At 43.5% G+C, this 26528-nt stretch overlaps 1 protein-coding gene across 2 annotated transcripts in view; it reads left to right on the forward strand.

The window, feature by feature from the left end:
- PACC1 (proton activated chloride channel 1) overlaps window positions 1–26528 on the forward strand; it is a 54388-nt gene that overhangs the window by 11264 nt on the left and 16596 nt on the right. The window contains exons 1-2 of one of the 2 annotated variants that reach the window (XM_059076268.2): window positions 2248–2416; window positions 6106–6202. In XM_059076268.2, coding sequence (XP_058932251.1) covers window positions 2381–2416; window positions 6106–6202 — 133 coding nt within the window. In that variant the 5' untranslated portion in view covers window positions 2248–2380. Of the gene's footprint in view, window positions 1–2247; window positions 2417–6105; window positions 6203–26528 lie in introns of those variants that run through there. The other variant, XM_067032034.1, reaches the window with a different exon arrangement.

The following is a 26528-nucleotide window of genomic DNA, read 5'->3' on the forward strand; positions in this document are numbered from 1 at the left end:
AAGATGGTGAGGAAGTGAGTGGCCTACAGCTGCATCACTGCAATCTCTGCTTCTGTCATCACAGGGCATTCACCCTGTGTGTCTACCTTCCTATCGTCTTCCATCTTCCTGTAAATTCACAGACGAAGGGATCACCTTGCTTAGTGTGACCTCATCTTAACTAATGACATCTGCCACAATTCTATTTCCCAGGAAGGTCACATTCTGGGGTACCAGGGGTTGGGACTTCAACATATCTTTTTGGGGAACACAATTCAACCGATAACGGGAATCCTTAGGATATAGATGGTAATTCAAGCCATGAGACTAGAGGAGACCACTTTATTAGTCCCTAGGGAGTGAGTAGAAAGATCAAAGACCTAGCTTGAGGAAGGCGACCCTGTAGAGTTGAGGGGATGAGGAGAAACCAGCAAAGGAGACTGGAGAAGGAGCAGCAAGTGAGGTGGGAAGCAAAGTGGGAGCGTGTGGTGTCCTGAAGCCAGGGGAGGAAAGTGTGCAAGGAAGAGGGAGGATGACCTGAGTCCAGTGCTGCTGATAGCTCAAGAGAGAGGAGGATGGGGAAATGGCTATCTGATTTGACAACAATGGCAGAGGTCATTTGTAACCTTAATAAGCACTGTTTCAGTGGAGTGGAGAACATAAAAGCCTGATTGGTGTGTGCTCATGTGGAAATGGGAGGAGAGGACTTGGGGACAGCAAGTACAGAAAATTCTATTAACATGTTCAAGGTCTGTCTCTCGACTCTAGCATGGAAGAGTCACAAGAGCAAAGACCTTGGAGTACCCTATTCATCTCTATATCCCAGTGCCTGGCACATTGTATTCGTTAAACCATGTCAGATATTGTATTTGTCAGTATCTCCTTCGAATGTGGGAGCCCATAATTTTCCAGTTTGGTCATACCAACAAAGAGTAGAGAGAAATGATAGGGCTGGACTAGATTTCTCTGGTTCCTTCTAGTTCTAAATTTCTATGATTGTGTAACTTGTTCTATCAACCTTCCTTGTAGTAAAGCAGTAAGTAATTTAATGAGTTGTTTGTTGTTATTTGTTTTGGTAAGCAACTGTTAACTGAAATGGATGGAATAAGTGTTCCGTTCATAAATTTAACAAACATTTGCTGAATGCCTACTATGTGTTAGGTGCTGTATATATTGTCCCATTTAATAGATGTGAGAGCAGAGGGTCTGGGCTGGGGTAGGGTGGTCAGAAGAGGTGGTGGAGGCCTCCCAGTACTAACACTCTGAAGGTCCAGGCTGCTCTGATGTGGTTGGTGCTACTAGGGTTGCCACTGAGGAGGGAAGAGGCCCTGAGTGTGGGGGTTTGCAGAGTTGCAGCTGCCCGGAACACAGAGCAGCATTCACCAAGGCATAGGCAACCTCTATCTGCTTCACTACTAAGCAGCCCAGGGCAGCCACACAGAACAGCTGTTCAGGCAGCAGGAAGAGGGGAAGATGTGGGTCCACCCTGCCACAGGGCAAACACCCAATTTTCCACCACATTCAGGGAAGGAGGCTTTTGCTACTGTGAACAGCACCTTTGGGTTTTGCTGCATGACCTGTTTCGGCTCAAATAAGGACCTGTGAAGTGGGGCAGGGTTTAGTAGTTGCATTCTAAGGTGAACAGAGGATGGCTCAGAGTATTACAAGACCTGTGGGAGAGGGGCAGAGCCAGGACAAGAATCTAGAGGTCCTGACTCCAAGTGTCTGCCCCAGGAATAATGGAAAGAACTTGGATTCTGTCGTCTGTTCCTGGATTAAATAATCTTCATTTGTTCATGGCTTTCTCCCCATCCCTTTTGAAACAAGGTACCTCAGTTTCCTCACCTGTAAAACAGAGAGAAAAATGCCCTCTTTACAGGGTTCCTCGCAGGATGAAAGGCAAAATGGGCATGAACGTGCTTCGTAACATATAAAGTGCTCTCCAGATACTATGGTTATAAACTACAAGGCCAAGCTTCCTCTTTCAATTATAGATAAGGATCTCCTACCTGTCTGACTTGGCCCCCTTGTTCCACTTTTCACTCATTTTCTCCGTCCTTCCCCTTCCAATAAAGAGAGGAAGTAAGAGAAGAGGAAAGCACGTGCGTCTGATGTGCGGGTTAAGCCTGGCTCTGGGTAACTCAAAGGCTTCGCTACCCCGGGAATGCTGAGTGGGGCCCTCACGCCCAGAACTACATTTCCCAGCAACCATTTCGCGGCTCCAGCGGCGGCGGGGGCGAGGCGCATGCGCCGAGCGCGCCCCGCCTTGTCTCGAAGCCGCTCCTGCGAACCGGTTTCGCCACGGAGAGCCGGCAGATCTCGGGCTGCAGCCGCGGTGCTCGCTTAGCTGCTTCCCGGGAATCGCAGCGGGCTCAGGTTTGCCTTAAGTCCGGTCAGTGCCATGATCCGCCAGGAGCTCTCCACATCCTACCAAGAGGTACAAGGCAGGGGCGGGGGCGAAAGCAAGTTTTCCTGTGAGGCAGAGCGGGTCTCGGGGGTCCGGGCGGCTGGGCTGTGGGGGGCGTCCGGGCGGGCAGAGCCCGCTTCCAAGTAGCGGTGAGTGCTTCGGAGGAGGGGTCCCCGCGTGCTTAGCTGCGACGGAGCAGGAAGGAAGCGGGACTCCGAGCCTCCTCCGGATGCTGCCTTCGCTTTGCAGAAGGATGGAGCCGGGGCCCCGGAGTCTCGACCCTTAACCATCAGGTGAATGATTAAAGCCTCGTCCTACCCAGGCAGCAGCGCGGTTCGCCGGGGGGACTCCCCCTCACCCCGCCCGCCACGCCGAGGTTCTTTGCAACAAGTGGAAGCACCCGCGCCTTCCTCCCAGCTGGGCAGAGGCGCCGTGGGCATCAGCCCCCTCCACCCCCAAGGCCTCCTGGCCCCTGAAGCTGCTAACGATAGCGATAATTACAGCTCGTTTTGATGGCCAGCCAACTTTGAAAATGTGCTTTCAACGACAGAGCTGCTTCTCGCCCCGTTCCGTTTCTCTCTCCACTTTCATCTCCTCCCCCGACTGTAACTCTCACTTTCCAGTTCTTTGTCTCATTCTTGTCTGTCCTGAGCTTCAGACTGCGGTTCCAGCTCTTCCTTCAGACCAGCTCCTCCTGCTGACTCTTAACTGACACTAGTGAACTGCTCTCCTTCTCCTCCTCTAGGGTCCCAAACCTTGGTCATTTCTAGTTCTCTTCCCTCCCCTGTGTCCCTCACCGTGCTCCCCTCCCTTGGCAAGTTCAGGCAGTTCCATATCCTCAATCCTCAGGTCTGTGTCCCCAAGTCTGCTCTAACCAACTCACCCTTTGGTGTCTCCCATGCTGGGCAGATTCTTTCGGGGGCCTGCCTTGATCCCCGAGCATTCCTTTATACATACACCTGATGCTGCTGTTGGTCTACCCAGAACAGTCCAAACTTCTTACAAGCTTTCACAGCCCTGCAGCCGTATCTTCTGTTACGTTCGTCATCTCCTCACCCACCTAGGTTCTGGCCACACTGGAAATTCACCGATTAAAAACGTGCTCTTGCTATGCCTATGCTCACACCATTTCTTCTTCTTTAACCCCTTCTCAAACTCCTTTGGTTAAAATTCCCCCCATTGTGCAAGGAGGGATCTCAAATCTCACATGCTCCTTAGGGGTCTCACTTCCCAGACGAGTCTATCATTCTGCCAGTTCTTCTCATGTGAACTGCTGCTGTCTTGATCAATACTGATCCATATTGATGTACATTTCTCCCTTTGTAAATGATACTGTGTGGAGTATATAAAGCAGATGCCTTAGCCCCATAGTAGATGGGGAAGCCAAGTTGAAGACAGATGAGATTTGCCTGAGGCTTGCCATTTTGTAGTGTGGGATCTGGGCTAGAATCTGACTTTGGGACAAATTTCTGTATTTCTCCTACCATTTCCTTTGTCCAAAAGGAGCCTGATGGATTTTAACCAGTGCCGTGGATTCTGTGGCCCCTAGATTCTGTACCCGAGGCAGTGGGGGAATCCTGGGAAATGAGTTGTGTCTTTCCTTGACTCTGAAAGTTTTCAGGTTTGTAGGAAATAGAGCATAGTGGGTATACCAGGACTTTTAAGTCAAAAAGCCCGCATTCCTATCCTGCCTTGCCTCTTGCCATTTGTGTGACTTTTGTCAAGTTACTTAACTTCTCTGAGCCTCAAGTTTCTTCATCTGCAAAATGAAGGTAATGATAGTCCCTATCTCATAGGGCTCTGAGGATTAGATGAGTTGGTCTGTGAAAGTGCTCAGCTCAGTGCCTGGCAGTCGTGACCCCTCAGTGAATGCTAGTTTTTATTAACAGGGTGTGGGCAGCTCCTGCTTCTGGGGAGCTTTGGGGTCCTGGTTTACAGGACCATGTCCCTCACCATTCACACGCAACCTGCATTATCTCCTTACCTTGCAGGGCTCCTAAAATGTTTATTAAAATATAGGCAGTTATCCTGCTTGCAGGGGTAAGGCCAAGGGTGGATTCAGTTTCCGTTGGTGGAAGACACTGGAAGGACCCCTCCCCTTTCTTTAGTGGCCCGTTTTGAAGTCCCTGTCTCTCACCTTCTTCAGAAGAAGGAGGCCTCCTTAATCTTGTATGGGTCATTCTGAGAGTGGACCTAGCTCCGAGTTAGGTTTCTTTGCTGGGGGGAGATTTTGGTTTTGCAGGATAGGGCATTTGAGAATTTGGCCAGGGCTGGGCAAGGAGGTGGGTTTATTATGGCTGCAGGTAGTCAGGAGGGGAACTGGGTTAGGAGTGTGTTAGGGTTAGGCTGAACCTTTGCGAGGCTTGGATCAGAGAACGCTGGGCCTTCCCAGGACTAACATCCTCTTTGCCCTTTGGCCAGCAAAAGGGAAAGAGCCCTGTGGACCCCTTGATCTGTGTTCCTTCCCACTGTGGGCCTGTGTTTCATGGTGTCATCTTTCACGTGTTGGTTTTCTTTTCTTTTGGGCTTCAGGGCTTTAAACTAGAGGCTTTACCTGATTCGAAAGGGGAGGAACAATAAAAACGTAGACGTAGAGAATGGACTTGAGGACACAGGGAGGGGGAAGGGTAAGTTGGGACGAAGTGAGAGAGTGGTATGGACATATATACACTACCAAATGTAAAATAGAGTGCTAGTGGGAAGCAGCCGCATAGCACAGGGAGATCAGCTCAGTGGTTTGTGACCACCTAGAGGGGTGGGATGGAGGGGTGGGAGGGAGACGCAAGAGGGAGGAGATATGGGGATATGTGTATATGTATAGCTGATTCACTTTGTTATATAGCAGAAATTAACACAACAATGTAAAGCAATTACACGCCAATAAAGATGTTAAAAATAAATAAAGGGCAGGAGCAGAGGCATGGAGAAGGAGATGGAAGAATATTAGATACGTAAGAGCTTTGTTTTAACTCAAGTTTCTTAGAGATGAATTTTTAATGATGTCCTGCAACCTTAAGTGTTGACCCTGTGAGCCTAAGAAAATACTTGGGAAGTCTATCCCCTCCCTCACCTCCCAATCCAGTGAGATAGGTCCTCCTCTAAACTCTGGTCTTGGTGTTTCTTGCTTTTCTCCTTAATGCTGTGGAACCTTGTTGGTTATCATTGTATCATTGTCCCCATTTGACAGGTGAGAATGCTGATGAAGTGAGGTGGAGGTTGCCTGCTATTAGGATGCTAATTAGCACCTGTCTCTGGGTGGTCTGCCCTCCCCACTTTGTTCCGCAGGTTGCAGCCTGAGTTGGTGGACTTTAGGTCTGGCACCAACTTCTGTCCCCTCTGCTCCCTCAGCAGACTCTAAGTTTGCATTTTCTCCTTCTTTGGAAAGTGATTAAGAGCATGGGTTTTGGAACTAGATAACTTGGATTTTGCTTTTGGCTCTATGGCCATGGAAAATATTGTGGTTGAATTGTCTTCCCCCAAAAGGTATGTTGAAGTCCTAACCCCCAGCACCTCAGAAAGTGACCTTATAAGAAGTTATTTGAATTTTCTGAGCTTCAGTGTGCTAATCTGTAGAATTGGTATAACATACCCTATATCATGTGATTTCTTTCTTTTTTTGATGACAGTTAAGTGAGAAACAGCTTCTGCTTTCTTATTCTAGTCCAGAAAAGCAAAGCTGATTTAGCTCACTTCCTTGCCCTCTTTGTTTCTTCCTTTAGCTGAGTGAGGAGTTGGATCAGGTGGTTGAGAACTCAGACCAGGCGGACGAGCGGGAAAAGGAGACGGTCAAAGTCCAGGGTCCAGGGATCTTACCAGGTAAGTGGGTTCAGCGCTGAGGGTGGAAGTGCCGGCAAAAGGTGCTGAGCCACTGCTGCAGCTGGAGGCCCCAGTCCAGGCTCCTCGCCAGCTGGGGACCTATGTCGGAGGCGCAGCCCCTGCCTGGTGTCGAATCTCACGTATTGCCCTCGTTTTAGAGCTATACATATTTAACCAGCCTTGGGACAGAGGATGTGTCCAAGCCAGCATCTGCTCTTTTCTGTCCTCTATTTTGAGCCAGATCCTGAGGCCAGGCCATCGGATACAATGACAAGAACTTTGGGTCTCTGTTTTTGTGTTCCTTTTTCCCAGGGATGCTGTCAGCAGTTGAGCCTCTAATACCTGGGTCTCTTCCCAGGGCACTCTGGGTGATTATCCGATAGGCCTTATCCCTGGACATCAGACCTCTCCAGTTTTGTCACTCAACTGGGTGGTCCCATCCTTAAGGTGGCATCTTGTAGAGACTTGCAGGAATGTTTGATACTGTCAACCACTTCTTCACCCCACATATGCTCTGCTCCCTTAGCTTCCATGATGTGACACTTTACTTCTCAGGTCACTCCTTCCAGCTTCCTTTGCAGTCACCCTCCAGCTCTTGGGTGTTAAATGTTTCTCAGAGGCTCCCTTCTCTCAGTCTCTGGCAGGTGACCTCAATCAGGCCCCCTCCCCTGCTTTAGTCACTGTTTGCTCTCACGTGACTGCCGTGGTTGTATCTCTGGCCCAGAGGTTACCTGTTCGCATATCCTGTGTATCCAGATTCCCAGATGGTGGCTCTGCCAGGAGGTCTCAAAGGTCCCTTGAACTCCACATGTCCAGAATTGACCTCATGGTCTCCCCACTGCCAGCTTCACCCTCTTCCAGTGTCTCTTGTTTCCAGGAATGGTACCATCACCACCCAGTTGAACCCGAAAGTCATTTGTTTTTCCTTCCTTCCCTACTTCCCCTTTTTCACTGCCCCTCAGCCATGCTGGCCTTCTTTTACTTTGGGCCTCCCTCCCACCACTGGGCCTTTTTGTAGTTTTATTCCTCTGCCTGGAATTCTCTTCCGTCTGTCACTTTGTTAATGCGTAATCATCCTTCAGCTCTCAGCTCACTCATTTTTTTTCCCTGCAAAGCCTTCTCTGACCTCCTGACTAGATCACCTCCCCCATCACTCATAGCCTACACATCTCTCCGTTGCAGCTGTCACTGATGGAATGGTATATGTGTTTGCCTGACTGATTAACGTCTGTCTGTTCTACTAGACTGTAAACACCAGGGTGGAGACAGTCCCTTTTGCTCTCCATTCAGCCCTGGCCATGCAATAACGATTCATTGAGTGAATGAATGAGTAAGTGAGTGAATGAATGGAGTCCCAGACTGACTCCAGCTTCTTGGGTGGATTGAGGGAGGTGGGCTTCTGCTCTTCTGGATTCCCATATTTGTAGAGGAGGGGAATGGGATAGGAAATTCTGTGATTGTGCCTAATCCTTAGAGAGGACTTTGTAGAAGGAAGGAGGCAGGAAGGGCAGCTAATGTTTACTGACTGCCAGGCTCTGTCATCTCCATTGCCCATTTACTTCTCATAGCAACCCTGGGAGGCGGTCATCCTCCTGATTCCAGATGAGGCCCTGAGGCTCAGAGAGGCTAAGTGAAGTGTGGGAAGATCACGTAGCTGGTCAACAGACAGACTGGATCAAGCTCTGTCTGACCCCAGACTCTTTCTACTGTACCCATGATTTTTAAAAAATATCTTAAGCATCCTTCTATTAAAGCCCAATGTGTAAAAGGTCATAGCATGACTTCCCTCACTCTGACTCTAGGCATTTGCCTCTGAAGCCCTAAGGTCCCAGGGAGAAATGTTCAGAAACCCTGTATGTTAGTTTCTATTGTGTCTGTAACAAGTTAACACAAACTTAGTGACTTAAGGGCTTCCCTGGTGGCGCAGTGGTTGAGAATCCGCCTGCCAATGGAGGGGACACGGGTTCGTGCCCCGGTCCGGGAAGATCCCACATGCCGCAGAGCGGCTGGGTCCGTGAGCCATGGCCCCTGAGCCCCTGTGCGTCCGCAACGGGAGAAGCCACAACAGTGAGAGGCCCACGTACCACCCCAAAAAAAAAAAAAAAAAAAACTTAGTGACTTAAATAGCTCAGATTTATTATCTGAGAGTCCTGGAGATTGGAAGGCCAAAATGGGTCTCACTGGGCTAAAATTAAGGTGTCGGCAGGTGAATTCCTATCTGGAGTCTCCAGGAAAAAATCCATTTTAGTGCCTTTTCCAGCTTCTCGAGGCTGCCTGCCTTCCTTGGCTCATGTCTCTTCTTCCGTCTTCAGGTCTTTCTCACATCTCCTCATACTGCCTCCCTCTTCCATGTTTAAAGAGTCCTTGTGATTACATTGGGCCCATCCAGATAATCCAGAATAATTTTCCTGTTTTAAGGTCAGATGATTAGTAACTTTGATCCCATCTTTGCCGTGTAACTTGACATATTTATGGGCTCCAAGATTTAAGATGTGGACATCTTTTGTGAGCCGTTATTCTGCCTACTGCAGCCTGCACTGCCGTCTTGCCCTCAGTCAGAAGAGAATAGATGGTGACAGCAGGAAGACGAGGGAGGCCAGACTTGGAAAGATGAAGTTTCCTGTTGTGTTTCCTTTTATACATAAATGCCAGGCAAATTAGGAAGTGGCCATGATGACCTTCGACCTTGGCAGCCTCTCTTTTGCCTCAGATTCCTGGGGCCTCAAAGCCTGAGATCAGTCAGAGCAGGTAGCCAAACCTCAGGCAGAGCAAATTTTGGGTAGTTCCTTTGGCTGGCAAAGAGCCTTCCCTGCTTTTGGGGAAACTCTCCTGGGCGCATCTCCTGTTTAGACCGTAGACAATCCAGTGCTCAGAAGCCCATTTGGCTGGTCTCAGTAGTGACTTGGCCCGAATTTGATGACCTGGTATACAACTTTCAGAGCTCATTTCCTGCCTCTGAGTCCCCTAAGAATAATAAAAATAATGGTAATGACAGCAGCCACCAATGATTAGGCGCTTTCCTCTACTAGGCCTGGGTAGGGCTTTTTCTATATACTTTATCCCGTAATCTAACCAGCAACCCTCTGAGGGAGGCGGTTAGTCCTGGTTTATAGACAGAGACCTGGGGCACAGAGAGGTTAAGTACTGTGCTCAGAGTTAAAGAGTAGCAGGGCTCAAATTGAACCCAGGGCTGTCTCTGAACGTATTCTGACTCTGGCTCAGTTGTTCCTGGATGAGATGCTTTCTTGTTCCAAAATCCTCCCCTTCCTCCACCAGAGTCACTCATGGATTCCTTCACCTTTATGCCCAATGCTAAAACCACGAAGAAGGTGAGTGAGGCATGGCCTACTTCTGGGAACTCAAGGCCATGTGGAGAGAGAAGGCAGGTTACCCAAAGAAGAACTTGCCCTCCTTCTACACAGCCTGCCCTGAGCTACCTAATGGGGTCTTTTTCTCCCTGTTACCTGCTTTCTAGTATTCAGTACTTTTTCTTTGTAGCATTTAGCACAGCTGAGTGTCCATTTATTGATTATAATTCTTTTGTTAATTGTGTCAGCCCGTAGGCCCTGCCCCTGAGTTTGGTGAGGCACAAAGTTTGTCCCCTCCCTACCCCCATTGTAACTCCAGTGCCTGGTAGAGTGCCTGGCCCTCTGTAGGTGCCCAGTGTGCACTGGTGCCCTGGGAGAGGGAGGTGGGAATTTGGAACAGGAAGGCATCTCATGTAAGCCAACTTGAATGAATGAATGAGGGCCAAAGAAATGCTAGAGACAGGTGCCTCAGGAGTGAACGAAGGAGGGCCGGTTGGTGAAGGAAGTGGGGTTGATCTGAAGGAGGGTGATATATGGGTGAAAAAGAAGGGCTGGCCAGGGAGGAGGGGTGTGTGCGCAAACCCTTGGAGATGGGAATGACAATAGGGTGTTTCAGAATCGGTGGGTGGCACAGTGGTTGGAGCAGAGGGTTGGTAGGAGAAGCAGAGAGAGGTGAGGTAGGAAAGCTCAGCTGGGTCGGACTGGGGGTGGTTTTGAGTGTCGGGGTTTGGACTTTCTCTAGGGGGCAGGCAGTATTTAAAGGGATTGGAGCGGAGCAGGAAAAGGAGTGAAGTGGGCATGTTAGGAAGATCAGTGTGGCAGGCTGTGGGCCTGGATTAAGGTGAAGCGAGACAGCTGTGCCATGTCACAGGCTGAAGGCTGATGTGATAGGCCACTTAGATGTAGGGGAGGGGGAGAAGAAAGAACCAGAGAAGACTCTGAGGTTTGAAGCCAGGTGAGTGGGAGAATAATACCATACAGAGACAGAGTCCGGAGGGGCAGGTGGCTGGAAGAGAAGATGCTCGTCTGCGGTGCACACACCACCGCAGTTGGTGTGGTGGGTCTGGTTAGAGATGGCCTAGAGGCAGTGAGAGGTGTAGGATTGACCGGAGAGAGGACCCGTAGTGGGCGGTTTAGGGGCCTGGAAGAGAGCCAGGGACACAGAGTGTGGAATGAGCAGGAGAGGGTCATGGAGACTGAGCCTCAGAGGATGTCCACACTTGGAGGCCAGAAGAGGAGGTGGAGCTGGAGTTGAATGCAGGGCCTGGACCTAAGAGTAGCAAGACAGGAAGACAGTATGAGGCTGCTGAGCATTTAGCAGCTGAGGTTCGAGTTAAGCACCTAGCGCCCAGGATTATGTTCCTAATGTTACTCTGTGAGATAAAGAATTTCATACCATAATGTGGTAAAAGCCTCAGTCTATTCGTTGCCTCTCTATCAGGTGAAGCACAACCACTTACTATTCTTTTCAAAGGGAGAGATGAGACCAGACATGGTAATTGAATATGCAGTTTATTACATCAGAGGTGTAATCACATTGAGGAAAACAGTTAACTAGTCATTATAATCAGTTCTCCATGGAAACAGTTGTATACTAATAGAGTAGACAAAGATAAGCAACCAAAGGAAAAATAGGTAAATTGGACCTCATTGAAATGAAAAACTTTTGTGCATCAAAGGATACTATCAAGAAAGTGAAAAGATAGCCCGCAGGATGGGAGAAATTTTCAAATCATATATCTGATAAGGGACTTGTATTTAGAATATATAAATAACTCTTACACTCAGTAATAAAAAGACAACCCAATTAAAAAATGGGCAAATAATCTGAGTAATGTTTCTTCAAAGAAGATATCCAAATGACCGATAAACACATGAAGAGATGCTCAACATCATTAGTCATCAGGGAAAGGCAAATCTAAACCACAGTGAGATACCACTTCATACCTACAAGGATGGCTACAATCAATAAGATGATGATTAACGAGTTTTGGTGAGGATATAGAGACATTAGAACCCCCATACGTTGCTTGTGGGAATGTAAAATGGTAGAGCTACTGTGAAAAATAGCCTGGCAGTTCCTCAAAAGGTTAAATATAGAGTTACCATATAACCCAGCGGTTCTACTCTTAGGTATATACCCAAGAAAAATGAAAACTTATGTCCACACAAAAACTTGTAATGAATGTTCATAGCAGCATTACTCATAATAGACAAAACATAGAAACAACACAAATGTCCATCAACTGATGAATGGATAAATAAGTATGTTCACAGAATGGAATATTATTGTTCAATAAAAAGGAATGAAGAGCTGGTACATGCTTCAACATGGACGAATCTTGAAAACGTGAAGTGAAAGAAGTCAGACACAAAAGGTCACATATTCTCTGATTCCAATTATGTGACTTGCCTAGCATAGGTAAATCCATAGAAAGAAAGTATTGGGTTGGCCAGAAAATGCCTTCGGTTTTTAAGTAAAAATAAAAGACACATTTTTCATTTTCATCAAGAACTTTGTTGAACAATGTATTCACCCTTTTGTGCCACTACCTTCTGCCATCTTTCAGGCAACTTCATAATTCCACATTCCCAAAACTTTTTATCTTTTTGAGCAAGGAACGGTTCTAGGTGCCTTTTATAGTCTTCCAGGGAATTGAAAATTTTCCCATTAAGAGAATTTTGTAAAGACCGAAATAAATGGAAATTCAAAGGTGCAATGTCTGGTGAATACAGCACATGAATCAGAACTTCCCAGCCAAACTGTTACAATTTTTGCTTGGTCATCAAAGAAACATGCTGTCTTGCGTTATCCTGTTGGAAGTTATGTGTTTTCTCTTGACTAATTCCAGATGCTTTTCCACGAGTTCTGCTTGCAGTTGGTCTAATTGGGAGCAGTAGTTGTTGGAATTAATCATTCGGTTTTCCAGAAGGAGCTCATAGTAGAGGACTCCCTTCCAATCTCACTGTATACACAACATCACCTTATTTGGATGAAGACCGGCCTTTGGTATGGTTGGTAGTGGTTCCTTTCGCTTGCTCCGTGATCTCTTCCATTCCACATTATTGTACAATATCCACTTTTCATTTCCCATCACAGTTTGTTTTAAAAACAGAACATTTGGGACTTCCCTCATGGTCCAGTGGCAAAGAATCCGCCTTACAATGCAGGGGATGCAGGTTCGATCCCTGGTCAGGGAACTAAGATCCCACATGCTGTGGGGCAACTACACCCGTGTGCCGCAACTACTGAGCTGGCGCACCTCAACTAGAGCCTGCGTGCTGCAAACTACAGAGCCCGTGCACTCTGGAACCCGTGCGCCACAACTACAGAGGCCTCGCGCCCTGGAGCTTATACGCCATAACTAGAGAAGAGAAAACCCGCACACCACAACTAGAGAGAAGCCCGTGCACTGCAATGAAGAGCCTGCATGCCGCAACTAAGACCTGATGCAGCCAAAAATAAATAAATTAAATAAATAAGTAATAAATCTTAAAAAAAAAAAGCGGAACATTTTCATTACATTAGAGAATCCTGTGTGGAAATATGGTCAAGAAGGTTTTTTTGGCTCAACTTATGTAGAACCCAAACATCAAAGTGATTAACGTAACCAAGCTGGTGCAAATGATTTTCAACGCTTGATTTGGATATTTTGAGTATGTCAGCTATCTTCAGCTTGGTGTGACATTGATTGTTCTCAATTAATGTCTCAATTTGATTGCTGTCAACTTCAACTGGTCTAGCCAACCGTGGAGCATCCTCCAGCAAGAAATCACCAACACAAAACTTTGCAAACCACGTTTGACATGTTCAATCAGTCATAGTACCTTCTCCATACACTGCACAAATCTTTTTTTTGCATTTCGGTTGTGTTTTTACCTTTCTTGAAATAGTAAAGCATAATATGCTGAAATTGTTGCTCTTTTTCTTCCATCTTCAATATTAGAATGACTACACAGAAATTCACAAATTTTGATAAGTCTTTTTTTTTTCCGGTACGCGGGCCTCTCACTGCTGTGACCTCTCCCGTTGCAGAGCGCAGGCTCCGGACGTGCAGGCTCAGCGGCCATGGCTCACGGGCCCAGCCGCTCCGCGGCATGAGGTATCTTCCCCGACCGGAGCACGAACCCGTGTCCCCAGCATCGGCAGGCGGATTCTCAACCACTGCGCCACCAGGGAAGCCCAATTGATATGACAGCTCTCACATACAATCTAACAAAATTGTTTTGAACGAAGTTAAGAACAACTAAGTGCTACCAGAGCCATCTTATGGAAAAAACTGAATGAAACTTTCGGCTGACCCAATAGATTATTGGTTACCAGGGACTAGGAGGAAGGTGGAGTGACTGCTAATGGGTGTGGAGTTTCTTTTTGGGTAATGACAACGTTCTGTAATTAGATAGTGGTTATGGTTATACACCTTGTGAATATTTTAAAAACTACAAAATATATTCACTTTAAAAAGGTAAATTTTATGGTATGTAAATTATATCTCACAGAAAAACCAAAACAAAATTAAAACAACAAACCCACCACATCACTAAAAAGAAAAAAAGATAAAGAAGTCATTTCTTCTTCACTGTCTGAATGCATCTTAGCCCAGTGCTCTCTGCAAGGTAGAGTTTTTCAGGGTTGCAGTAATCAGCCAGTTTCCTTTCCTGTAAATAAAGGTCTCACAATGTTTTACATATCCTCTTAATGGCCTGACTTACATTCTGGGGCAAGTTTGGGTTCTTGAAGCAATTCTGTCATGGGTTTTATAAAACTCATAAATTACCTTTCCCAAGAAAATCTTGTGCATTATTTTTCTCTTCTACTACTGTGACTCTGCATATATATAAAGGATGTATACTTTTAAAATACATTCATCCTGCTTGCCACAAAAAAAGCCAGAGTTTGGTTTTTCTGACTGCAGAGTGCGTGGGACATTTTCTCAAATATCCAGCACCTTTCTAAAAGAATGGTAAAATGAAACGGTGTCTACTTTTAGAATTGGAGTGTCACGGATAGCACGTGTGGATGATAAACAATTCTACAGTGTTTTATTTACGTTACCTGCCAATTTGTGGATCAGTGAAGGGCCTGTGAAGAGGCTAAACCTGGCTTCTGTGAATGAAACAGAAGAGACTCTGGGCCCGTGTTCCCACGAGAGTAATTTGTCCAGGTACCCCTGCCAAACAAATGCAGGTGGTGCAGTTGTCATGTGACCTTTTTGTTAAATTAGTTTTTGCCTTAAATTTTTTGCCTTTTTGCCTTAAATTTGTTTTTTTTTTTTTTTGAAGTTTCGAGAATAAGTAGGGAGAAAGTCATCTCTTTCCCTAACCAAAGGCATCATGAAGGCAGAACATTTCAAATCATGTTGTTCTGGCTGTGATAGAGGAGACACTTGCCCACAGATGCCTGTCATTGTTCGTCTTCATCATGTTGTGCAGCCTAGATGTAATATGCAGTTTACCTTAAAAATGTTCTGCTTGTTTTGAAGTTATGTTTTTTCAATCAGATATTCTTTTATCATCACTAGTAACTGAATCTTAAGGACTAATGTTTACTGTCGTGTAGCGGAAGAGCATGCACTAGGAGTCAGGACTCTAGGACCCTCATTTTGTGCCAGGTGTTGACTGTGGGACCAGGATCACTGCACAAGGAATGGGGTTGGACCAGATAGCCTTTCGGGTCCCTACTAATCTTAAAAATTCTATTCAGATGTTACACACCAATTCAGTCATTTGAAGTTCCTTCACTTTTATCTTGTGATCTTTTCAAGTCCCGTTAAAATGTAGCAACCTGAAACCTATTGCCACTGCAGTTATGAGCAGCTCATGACAGTGAATATGCTTTTACCTGCCATGTTTTGAAGGGAGCCTGTGGTCTCACATGGACCATGGGGGCTGGGAGTGCCTTCTAAGCAAAACAGCTATGGGTAGCTCCCTGTGCACAAACCACCGTACTTTGGGTCCTGTGGCCTTGCAGCCAGGCTACATGTGACTGATCAGGGATCAGCACCAGAGCTAAGGGAAGCCATCTACAGGCTGGGTGTGGAGAAGGGCAGTGTCTTGTGATGTGCCTAATGGGGTACCCTATACAGGATACTCTCCAGGAGGGGGTCTGCATGCAAAACTCAGAGAGAGGGACTTCAAGAGTAAAGTGGAGCAGGGTCATGAGAGGAACACAGTGGGAAGGCAGGTGGCAGAGCTGTGAGGGTGAAGAAATGGACACAGTCCCACTAGGGACTTACTAAACAATAAGCAGCCAAAGTAGAATCAGAGACAAAGGAAGTTGAAAAAGTGAATTGCTTTAATTCCCTTTGGAGAACTAGAGCTGCTTTGTACCTTGGCTTCACTCTCAGCTACCCAAGGGATTTCCTTGGGACTTCCTGGTTCCTCTTAGAGTAAACATCCATCGTCAGCAGTAACCTGTTCTTCACAGCCTGAAGGAACCACACAGACACTTCTGGGAATTGGCATTCCTGTAAAGTAAGAATTTTCTAAACTATTTTACCAGAAATAATAAGGCACAGCAGTTGGTTTATAGTTTTATGTGCCTGAAATATACTAGTATTCTCTGACCAATTCAGGGTAGCTAGTAAGCATTGTAAGACTTAGTTCATCTGTTATTTGGGTTATTCATTCATTTAACAGACATGGAAACATTACATGACTACTATATGAAAGACACTGTATTCTGCCCCACCTCCATTTTATCTTCAGCGTATATTTTTTCTAGTTAATTATTATGAGATTGTCATTCCATGCTCTTCATCTTTGTTATCTTCATCATTGAGGGCTTCATTTTTTGAGGGGTAGTGGATATGTTCTGGGTCTCCAATAACCAGTAATTCATTGAGCAGGCACTCTATAGTGCATTTTACAACAATCTCTCATTTGGTTCTCTCAGAAATCATAGAAAATTGAAATGATTATTTCCTTTTCACATGAAGAAAGTTATCCTTAGGAGCATTAAGTAACTGTCCTGGGTCACAGAGTAGTTATATTTAGTAGCAGAGCTGGGGCTGGAGACCAAGCTCTTACTCTCCCACTGGCCTAGATATCTGGTCTTTCAGTTCGCAAAACAAATGAATAATGAACACCAAATTATTTCTTCCTCAAAATCCTCCTGGTGCTTTAGGGACAGGGCTAATGCAACCTCTTCCGCAAAGCCTTTGCTGATCTCTGCCCTTAGCCCTGCGCTCCCCATTCATCCCTCCAAGAAAAGGAAATCTCACATTTTACATTTTCACATCCTTCTGAATCCTGTAGCACTTGTAGCACAAACCATCAATCCTTCTCTCTTGGTATCTCCCTGAAGCACCTAGCACAAAGTGTTGCATGTAGAGTTGATGCTTGATGTATGTTTGTGGAAGTAAAGAATGAATGATTTCCTTCTGTCTGTCAGTCTAGGACATTTAAAAGTTCTGTGCTCCTCTTGCTTTTGTGCTTTTAAATAAAAGAAAATGAAATAATTATGAGCAAATACTCTTGTGTCTTTGTATTTAAAGTCCATCTCTTATAGACATCATTTGGTTGGATCTAGTTTTTAATCCAGGTTGACAGTCTCTGCCTTTTAATTGGAGTGTTTAGTCCATTTACAGTTACAGTAATTATTGATATGGTTGTATTTGGTTCTACCATTTTGCTGTTTTCTATTTGTCTTATATGTTGTTTCTCTGTTCCTTCTTTCCCAAAAGTTAGAAGACCTTACAATATTGTATAATTTTTGCTTTAGATAGCCTAAAATTTAAAAAATATGTAAATAGCTTTTTATATTTACCTACCTATTTAACATTTCCAGGGATCTTTATACCTTCCTATACATCTGAGTGTTACCATCTAGTGTCATTTCAGAATTTTCCTTAGCGTGCATTGTAGTGCAAGTCTGTTGGTGATGAATTCTCTCAGCTTTTGTGTTTGAAAATAACCTTATCCCCTTCATTTTTGAAGGTTAGTTTTGCTGGAATTGTAAAATTCTCAGTTGACAGAATTTTTTTTCTTTCAGTACTTTAACAATGTTCCTTGTCTTTTGACCTTCATTATTTCTGATCAAAAGTTAACCTGTCGTTAGATATAATTTCCTGTATGTAATATGCCTTTTTTTTCCCTGACTGCTTTCAAGATTTTTCTCGTACCTTTGCATTGGTTGTTTGACTATGATTTGTGTAGGATTGGTTTTCTTATTTATCCTGCTTGGCATGTATTGAGCTTCTTGGATCTATAAATTGATGTTTTTTTCTCCAGTTTTGGGAAGTTTCGGCCATTATTTTTTCAAATATTTTTTGTGATCCATTTTTTCTCTTCAGTTACATGTTGTTAGACTGCTAGATATTGTCCCACAGTTGTCTAGGCTCTGTTAGTTTTTTTCTTCGATTGTTTTTTTTTTAGATTGGATAATTTGTTCATTTAACTTCAACTACACTGGCTTTTTTCTCTTGTCATCTTTTGCTGTTAAAGACTATGCTGTGAGTTTTTCATTTTATTTATTTATTTTTCAGCTCTAGAATTCCCATTGGTTCTTTTCTACAGTTTCAGATTCTCTATTTCCCCTCTGTTCATTCCTTATCCTTAACATTTTCTTTTAAATCCTTAAAGTGCTGTAAAATTCCTGTCTGCTAATTACAACATTTGGGGTCATCTTGGCATTGGTTTCTATATACTGCTTTTTTCCTTGAGTATGGGTCACATTTTCTTGTTTCTGTGCATGTCTGGTGATTTTTTGATTGAACACTAGACGTTATTAATGACATGTTATAGAGGTTCTGGATTCTCTTATGATCCTCTGAAGAACTTTTGTCTTAGCAAGTAGTTAAAATGACAAGACCCAAGTTCTAATCTATGTTCCTTGCATTAGCAGCAGCTGAAATCTCCACTCAGATCTTTTGGTTACCAGCTGCTGCTTTTTTGCTGGCCCTCCTGGTGTCCAGTCAAGAAGTTGAGCATATTTCATTTGCAGATTTGGGAGTTGACTACCCTATGTGGCTCTCTCCCTTTCAGGTTTCCCCCTAACTTTCTCTGACTGCTCTGCCAGCCTTGAACTCTGTCCACTGTCACCCCCTCATGTGACTTTTTCTCTGTGTGTATGCATCGTTGGTGTCTCTCCCTCTTCTTCTTTTTTTCGGGGGGTGGAATACAGTTAATTTACAATGTTGTGTTAGTTTCGAGTATATAGCAGAGTGATTCAGTTATATATATATATATGTTTTTTTTATTTACTCTTTTTCAGATTCTTTTCCATTATTACAAGATATTGAGTATAGTTCCCTGTGCTACACAGTCGGTCCTTGTCATTTACCTATTTTATATATAGTAGTGTGTATATGTTAATCCCAAACTTCTACTTTATCTCACCCCACACCCCCTCCAGTATCGCCTTTGGTAACCTAAGTTTGTTTTCTGTGTCAGTGGCTCTATTTCTGTTTTGTAAATAAGTTCATTTGTATCATTTTTTTAGATTCCACATGTAAGTGATATCCCATGATATTTGTCTTTCTCTGATTTACTTCACTTAATATGATAATCTCTAGATTCATTCATGTTGCTGCAGATGGCATTATTTCATTCTTTATGACTGAGTAGTATTCCATTGTATATATGTGTATATATATATATATATATATATATATATATATATATATACACACACACACCACATCTTCTTTATTCATTCATCTGTTGATTGGACACTTAGGTTGCTTCCATGTCTTGGCTATTGTAAATAGTGCTGCTGTGAACATTGGGATGCATATATCTTTTCGAATTAAAGTTTTCTCCAGATATATGCCCAGGAGTGGAATTGCAGGATGATATGGTAATTCTATTTTTAGTTTTTTAAGGAACCTTCATACTGTTCTCCATAGTGGCTGCACCAATTTACATTTCTACGAATAGTGTAGGAGGGATCCCTTTTCTCTACACCCTCTCCGGCATTTATTATTTGTAGGCTTTTAAATTATGGCCATTCTGACTGGTGTGAAGTGGTAACCTCATTGGAGTTTTGATTTGCATTTCTCTAATAATTAGCAATATTGAGCATCTTTTCATGTGCCTTTTGGCCATCTGTATATCTTCTTTTTTAAAAATATCTTTATTGCAGTATAACTGTTTTACAATGGTGTGTTAGTTTCTGCTTTACAACAAAGTGAATCAGTTATACATATACATATGATCCCATATCTCTTCCCTCTTGCATCTCCCTCCCTCCCACCCTCCCTATCCCACCCCTCTAGGTGGTCACAAAGCACCGAGCTGATCTACCTGTGCTATGCGACTGCTTCCCACTAGCTATCTATTTTACATTTGGTAGTGTATATATGTCCATGCCACTCTCACTTCATCACAGCTTACCCTTCCCCCTCCCCATATCTTCAAGTCCATGCTCTAGTAGGTCTGTGTTTTATTCCCATCCTACCCCTAGTCTCTTCATGACATTTTTTTTCTTAGATTCCATATTTATGTGTTAGCATACGGTATTTGTTTTTCTCCTTCTGACTTTCTTCACTCTGTATGACAGACTCCAAGTCTATCCACCTCATTACAAATAACTCAGTTTCACTTCTTTTTATGGCTGAGTAATATTCCATTGTATATATGTGCCACATCTTCTTTATCCATTCATCTGTTGATGGACACTTAGGTTGCTTCCATGTCCTGGCTATTGTAAATAGAGCTGCAATGAACATTTTGGTACATGACTCTTTTTGGATTATGGTTTTCTTAGGGTATACGCCCAGTAGTGGGATTGTGGGGTCGTATGGTAGTTCTATTTGTAGTTTTTTAAAGGAACCTCCATACTGTTCTCCATAGTGGCTGTATCATTTTACATTCCCACCAGCAGTGCAACAGTGTTCCCTTTTCTCCACATGCTCTCCAATTTATTGTTTCTAGAGTTTTTGTTTGTTTGTTTGTTTGTTTTTTTTGGGTGCACGGGCCTCTCAACTGTTGTGGCCTCTCACGTTGCAGAGCACAGGCTCTGGACGTGCAAGCTCAGCGGCCATGGCTCACGGGCCCAGCCGCTCCGTGGCATGTGAGATCTTCCCGACATGTGGGACTTTCCCAGACCAGGGCACGAACCCGCTTCCCCTGCATCAGCAGGCGGATTCTCAACCACTAGCGCCACCAGGGAAGCCCTGTTTCTAGAGTTTTTGATGATGGCCATTCTGACCGGTGTGACATGATATCTCATTGTAGTTTTGATTTGCATTTATCTAATGATTAATGATGTTGAGCATTCTTTCATGTGTCTGTTGGCAATCTGTATATCTTCTTTGGAGAAATGTCTATTTAGTTCTTCTTCCCATTTTTGTATTGGATTGTTTGGTTTTTTTTTGTTATTGAGCTTCATGAGTTGCTTATAAATTTTGGATATTGATCCTTTGTCAGTTGCTTCATTTGCAAATATTTTCTGCCATTCTGAGGGTTGTCTTTTGGTCTTGTTTATGGTATCCTTTGCTGTGCAAAAGCTTTTAAGTTTCATTAGGTCCCATTTGTTTATTTTTGTTTTTATTTCCATTTCTCTAGGCGGTGGGTCAAAAAGGATCTTGCTCTGATTTATGTCATAGAGTGTTCTGCCTATGTTTTCCTCTAAGAGTTTGATAGTGTCTGGCCTTACATGTAGGTCTTTGACGCATTTTGAGTTTATTTTTGTATGTGGTGTTAGGGAGTGTTCTAATTTCATACTTTTACATGTAGCTGTCCAGTTTTCTCAGCACCACTTATTGAAGAAGCTGTCTTTTCTCCACTGTATATTCTTCCCTCGTTTATCAAAGATAAGGTGACCATATGTGTGTGGGTTTATCTGTGGGCTTTCTATCCTGTTCCATTGATCTATATTTCTGTTTTTGTGCCAGTACCATACTGTCTTGATTACTGTAGCTTTGTAGTATAGTCTGAAGTCAGGGAGCCTGATTCCTCCAGCTCCATTTATCGTTCTCAAGATTGCTTTGGCTGTTCGGGGTCTTTTGTGTTTCCATACAAATTATGAAATTTTTTCTTCTAGTTCTGTAAAAAATGCCAGTGGCAGTTTGATAGAGATTGCATTGAATCTGTAGATTGCTTTGGGTAGTAGAGTCATTTTCACAATGTTGATTCTTACAGTCCAAGAACATGGTATATCTTTCCATCGATTTGTATCATCTTTAATTTCTTTCATCAGTGTCTTATAATTTTCTGCACACAGGTCTTTTGTCTCCCTAGGTAGGTTTATTCCTAGATATTTTATTCTTTTTGTTGCAGTGGTAAATGGGAGTGTTTTCTTAATTTCACTCTCAGATTTTTCATCATTAGTGTATAGGAATGCAAGAGATTTCTGTGCATTAATTTTGTATCCTGCTGCTTTACCAAATTCATTGATTAGCTCTAGTAGTTTTCTGGTAGCATCCTTACGATTCTCTATGTATAGTGTCATGTCATCTGCAAGCAGTGACAGCTTTACATCTTCTTTTCCAATTTGGATTCCTTTTATTTCTTTTTCTTCTCTGATTGCTCTGGCTAGAACTTCCAAAACTATGTTGAATAAGAGTGCTGAGAGTGGGCAACCTTGTCTTGTTCCTGATCTTAATGGAAATGGTTTCAGCTTTTCACCATTGAGAACAATGCTGGCTGTGGGTTTGTCATATATGGCCTTTATTATGTTGAGGAAAGTTCCCTCTATGCCTACTTTCTGGAGGGTTTTGATCATAAATGGGTGTTGAATTTTGTCAAAAGTTTTCTCTGCATCTATCGAGATAATCATGTGGTTTTTCTCCTTCAGTTTGTTGATATGGTGTATCACATTGATTGATGTGCGTATATTGAAGAATCCTTGCATTCCTGGGATAAACCCCACTTGATCATGGTGTATGATCCTTTTAATGTGCTGTTGGATTCTGTTTGCTAGTATTTTGTTGAGGATTTTTGCATCTGTGTTCATCAGTGATATTGGCCTGTAGTTTACTTTCTTTGTGACATCTTTGGTTTTGTTATCAGGGTTATGGTGGCCTCATAGAATGAGTTTGGGAGTGTTCCTCACTCTGCTATATTTTGGAAGAGTTTGAGAAGGATAGGTGTTAGGTCTTCTCTGAATGTTTGATAGAATTCGCCTATGAAGCCATCTGGTCCTGGGCTTTTGTTTGTTGGAAGATTTTTAATCACAGTTTCAATTTCATTGCTTGTGATTGGTCTGTTCATATTTTCTATTTCTTCCTCGTTCAGTCTCAGCAGGTTGTGCATTTCTAAGAATTTGTCCATTTATTCCAGGTTGTCCATTTTATTGGCATACAGTTGCTTGTAGTAATCTCTAATAATTTTTTGTGTGTGTGGTACGCGGGCCTCTCCCATTGCGGAGCACAGGCTCTGGACGCGCAGGCTCAGCGGCCACGGCTCACAGGCCCAGCCACTCCGCGGCATGTGGGATCTTCCCAGACCGGGGCACGAACTCGTGTCCCCTGCGTCGGCAGGCGGATTCTCAACCACTGCACCACCAGGGAAGCCCTCTAATAATCTTTTGTATTTCTGCAGTTTCTGTTGTTATGTCTCCTTTTTCATTTCTATTTCTATTGATTTGAGTCTTCTCCCTTTTTTTTCTTGATGAGTCTGGCTAATGGTTTATCAATTTTGTTTATCTTCTCAAAGAACCAGCTTTTAATTTTATTGATCTTTGCTATCGTTTCCTTCATTTCTTTTTCATTTATTTCTGATCTGATCTTTATGATTTCTTTCCTTCTGCTAAATTTGGGGGTCTTTTGTTCTTCTTTCTCAAATTGCTTTAGGTGCAAGGTTAGGTTGTTTAATTGAGATGTTTCCTGTTTCTTAAGGTAGGATTGTATTGCTATAAACTTCCCTCTTAGAACTGCTTTTGCCGCATCCCATAGGTTTTAGGTTGCTGTGTCCATTGTCATTTTTTTCTAAGTATTTTTTGATTCCTTTTTTGATTTCTTCAGTGATCACTTCATTATTAAGTAGTGTATTGTTTAGCCTACGTGTATTGGTATTTTTAACAGATCTTTTCCTGTAATTGATATCTAGTCTCATAGCATTGTGGTTGGAACAGATACTTGATACGATTTCAATTTTCTTAAATTTACCAAGGCTAGATTTGTGACCCAAGATATGATCTATCCTGGAGAATGTTCCATGAGCACTTGAGAAAAATGTGTATTCTGTTGTTTTTGGATGGAATGTCCTATAAATATCAATTAAGTCCATCTTCTGTAATGTATCATTTAAAGCTTGTGTTTCCTTATTTATTTTCATTTTGGATGATCTGTCCATTGGTGACAGTGGGGTGTTAAAGTCCCCTACTATGATTGTGTTACTGTCGATTTCCCCTTTTATGGCTGTTAGTATTTGCCTTATGTATTGAGGTGCTCCTATGTTGGGTGAGTAAATATTTACAATTGTTATATCTCCTTCATGGATCCATCCCTTGATCATTATATAGTGTCCTTCTTTGTCTCTTGTAATAGTTTTTATTTTAAAGTCTATTTTGTCTGATATGAGAATTGCTACTCCAGCTTTCTTCTGATTTCCATTTGCATGGAATATCTTTTTCCATCCCCTCACTTTCAGTCTGTATGTGTCCCAAGGTCTGAAGTGGGTCTCTTGTAGACAGTATATATATGGGTCTTGTTTTTGTATCCATTCAGCCAGTCTGTGTCTTTTGGTGGGAGCATTTAATCCATTTACATTTAAGGTAATTATCAATATGTATGTTCCTATTACCATTTACTTAATTGTTTCCTGTTTGTTCTTGTAGGTCTTTTCCTTCTCTTCTGTTTCTTGCCTAGAGAAGTTCCTTTAGCATTAGTTGTAAGGCTTGTTTGGTGGTGCTGAACTCTCAGCTTTTGCTTGTCTGTAAAGGTTTTAATTTCTCCATCAAATCTGAATGAGATCCTTGCTGGGTAGAGTGATCTTGGTTGTAGGTTTTTCTCCTTCATCACTTTAAATATGTCCTGCCACTCCCTTCTGGCTTGCAGAGTTTCTGCTGAAAGATCAGCTGTTAACCTTATGGGGATTCCCATGTGTGTTATTTGTTGTTTTTCCCTTGCTACTTTTAATATGTTTTCTTTGTATTTAGTTTTTGATAGTTTGATTAATATGTGTCTTGGTGTGTTTCTCCTTGGATTTATCCTGTATGGGACTCTCTGTGCTTCCTGGACTTGATTACCTATTTCCTTTCCCATATTAGGGAAGTTTTCCACTATAATCTCTTCAAATATTTTCTCAGTCCCTTTCTTTTTCTGTTCTTCTTCTGGGACCCCTATAGTTCAAATGTTGGTGCATTTAATGTTGTCCCAGAGGTCTCTGAGACTGTCCTCAGTTCTTTTCATTCTTTTTTCTTTATTCTGCTCTGCTGTAGTTATTTCCACTATTTTATCTTCCAGGTCACTTATCCGTTCTTCTGCCTTAGTTATTCTGCTATTGATCCCATCTAGAGTATTTTTAATTTCATTTATTGTGTTGCTCATCATTGCTTGCTTCTAGTTTATTTCTTCTAAGTCCTTGTTAAATGTTTCTTGCATTTTGTCTATTCTATTTCCAAGATTTTGGATCATCTTTACTATCATTATTCTGAATTCTTTTTCAGGTAGACTGCCTATTTCCTCTTCATTTGTTAGGTCTGGTGGGTTTTTACCTTGCTCCTTCATCTGCTGTGTTTTTCTGTCTTTTCATTTTGCTTACTGTGTTTGGGGGGGTCTCCTTTTTGCAGGCTGCAGGTTTGTAGTTCCCATTGTTTTTGGTGTCTGTCCCCAGTGGCTAAGGTTGGTTCAATGGTTTGAGTAGGTTTCCTGGTTGGGAGGACTAGTGCCTCTGTTCTGGTGGATGAGGCTGGATCTTGTCTTTCTGGTGGGCAGGTCCACGTCTGGTGTGTTTTGGCATGTCGGTAGCCTTATTATGATTTTAGGCAGCCTCTCTGCTAATGGATGAGGCTGTAGTCCCGTCTTGCTATTTGTTGGGCATAGGGTGTCCAGCACTGTAGGTTGCTGGTCATTGAGTGAAGCTGGGTCTTGGTGTTTAGATGGAGATCTCTGGGAGATTTTCGCCGTTTGATATTTTGTGGAGCTGGAAGGTCTCTTGTGGACTTGTGTCCTGAAGTTGGTTCTCCCACCTCAGAAACACAGTCCTGACGCCTGCCTGGGGCACCAAGAGCCTTTAATCCACACGGCTCAGAATAAAAGGGAGAAAAAATAGAGAGGAAAGAAAGGAAGGAAGAAATGAAAGAAGGAAGCAAGGAAGGAAGGAAGGGAGGGAGGAAGGAAGGAAGAAAGGGAGGAAGACAGGAAGATAGGAAGAAAGGAAGGAAGAAAGGGAAGAAAGGAAAGAAAGGAAGAAAGAAAGAAGATAAAATGAAGTAGGATAAAATAAAGTTATTAAAATTAAAAATAATTATTAAGAAGAAAATTTTTATAAACAAAAAAATCCAAAACAAAAAATGGGACGGTCAGAACCCTAGGACAAATAGTGAAAGCAAAGCTATACAGACAAAATCTCACACAGCAGCACACACATACACACTCACAGAAAGAGAAAAATGGGAAAATAATATATCTTGTTCACAAAGTCCACCTCCTCAATTTGGGATGATTTGCTGTCTATTCAGGTATTCCACAGATGCAGGGCACTTCAAGCTGATTGTGGAGCTTTAATCCGCTGCTTCCAAGTCTGCTGAGAGAGACCTCCCCCTCTCCTCTTTGTTCGCACAGCTCCCAGGGTTCAGCTTTGGACTTGGCCCCACCTCTGTGCGTAGATCGTCTGAGGGCATCTGCTCTTCGCTCAGACAGGACGGGGTTAAGGGAGAAGTTGATTTGGGGGCTCTGGCTCACTCAGGCCGGGTGGAGGGAGGGGCACGGATACGGGGCGATCCCGTGGCAGCAGAGGCCGGCGTGACGCTGCACCAGCCCAAGGCATGCCACACGCTCTCCTGGGGAAGCTGTCCCTGGATCCCGGGACCCTGGCAGTGGCGGGCTGCACAGGATCCGGGGAGGGGCGGTGTGGAGAGAGACCTGTGCTTGCACACAGGCTTCTTGGAGGCAGCAGCAGCAGCCGCGTCC

This window comes from Kogia breviceps, chromosome 1, assembly GCF_026419965.1.
Source record: "Kogia breviceps isolate mKogBre1 chromosome 1, mKogBre1 haplotype 1, whole genome shotgun sequence".
NCBI classification, from domain to species: domain Eukaryota; kingdom Metazoa; phylum Chordata; class Mammalia; order Artiodactyla; family Physeteridae; genus Kogia; species Kogia breviceps.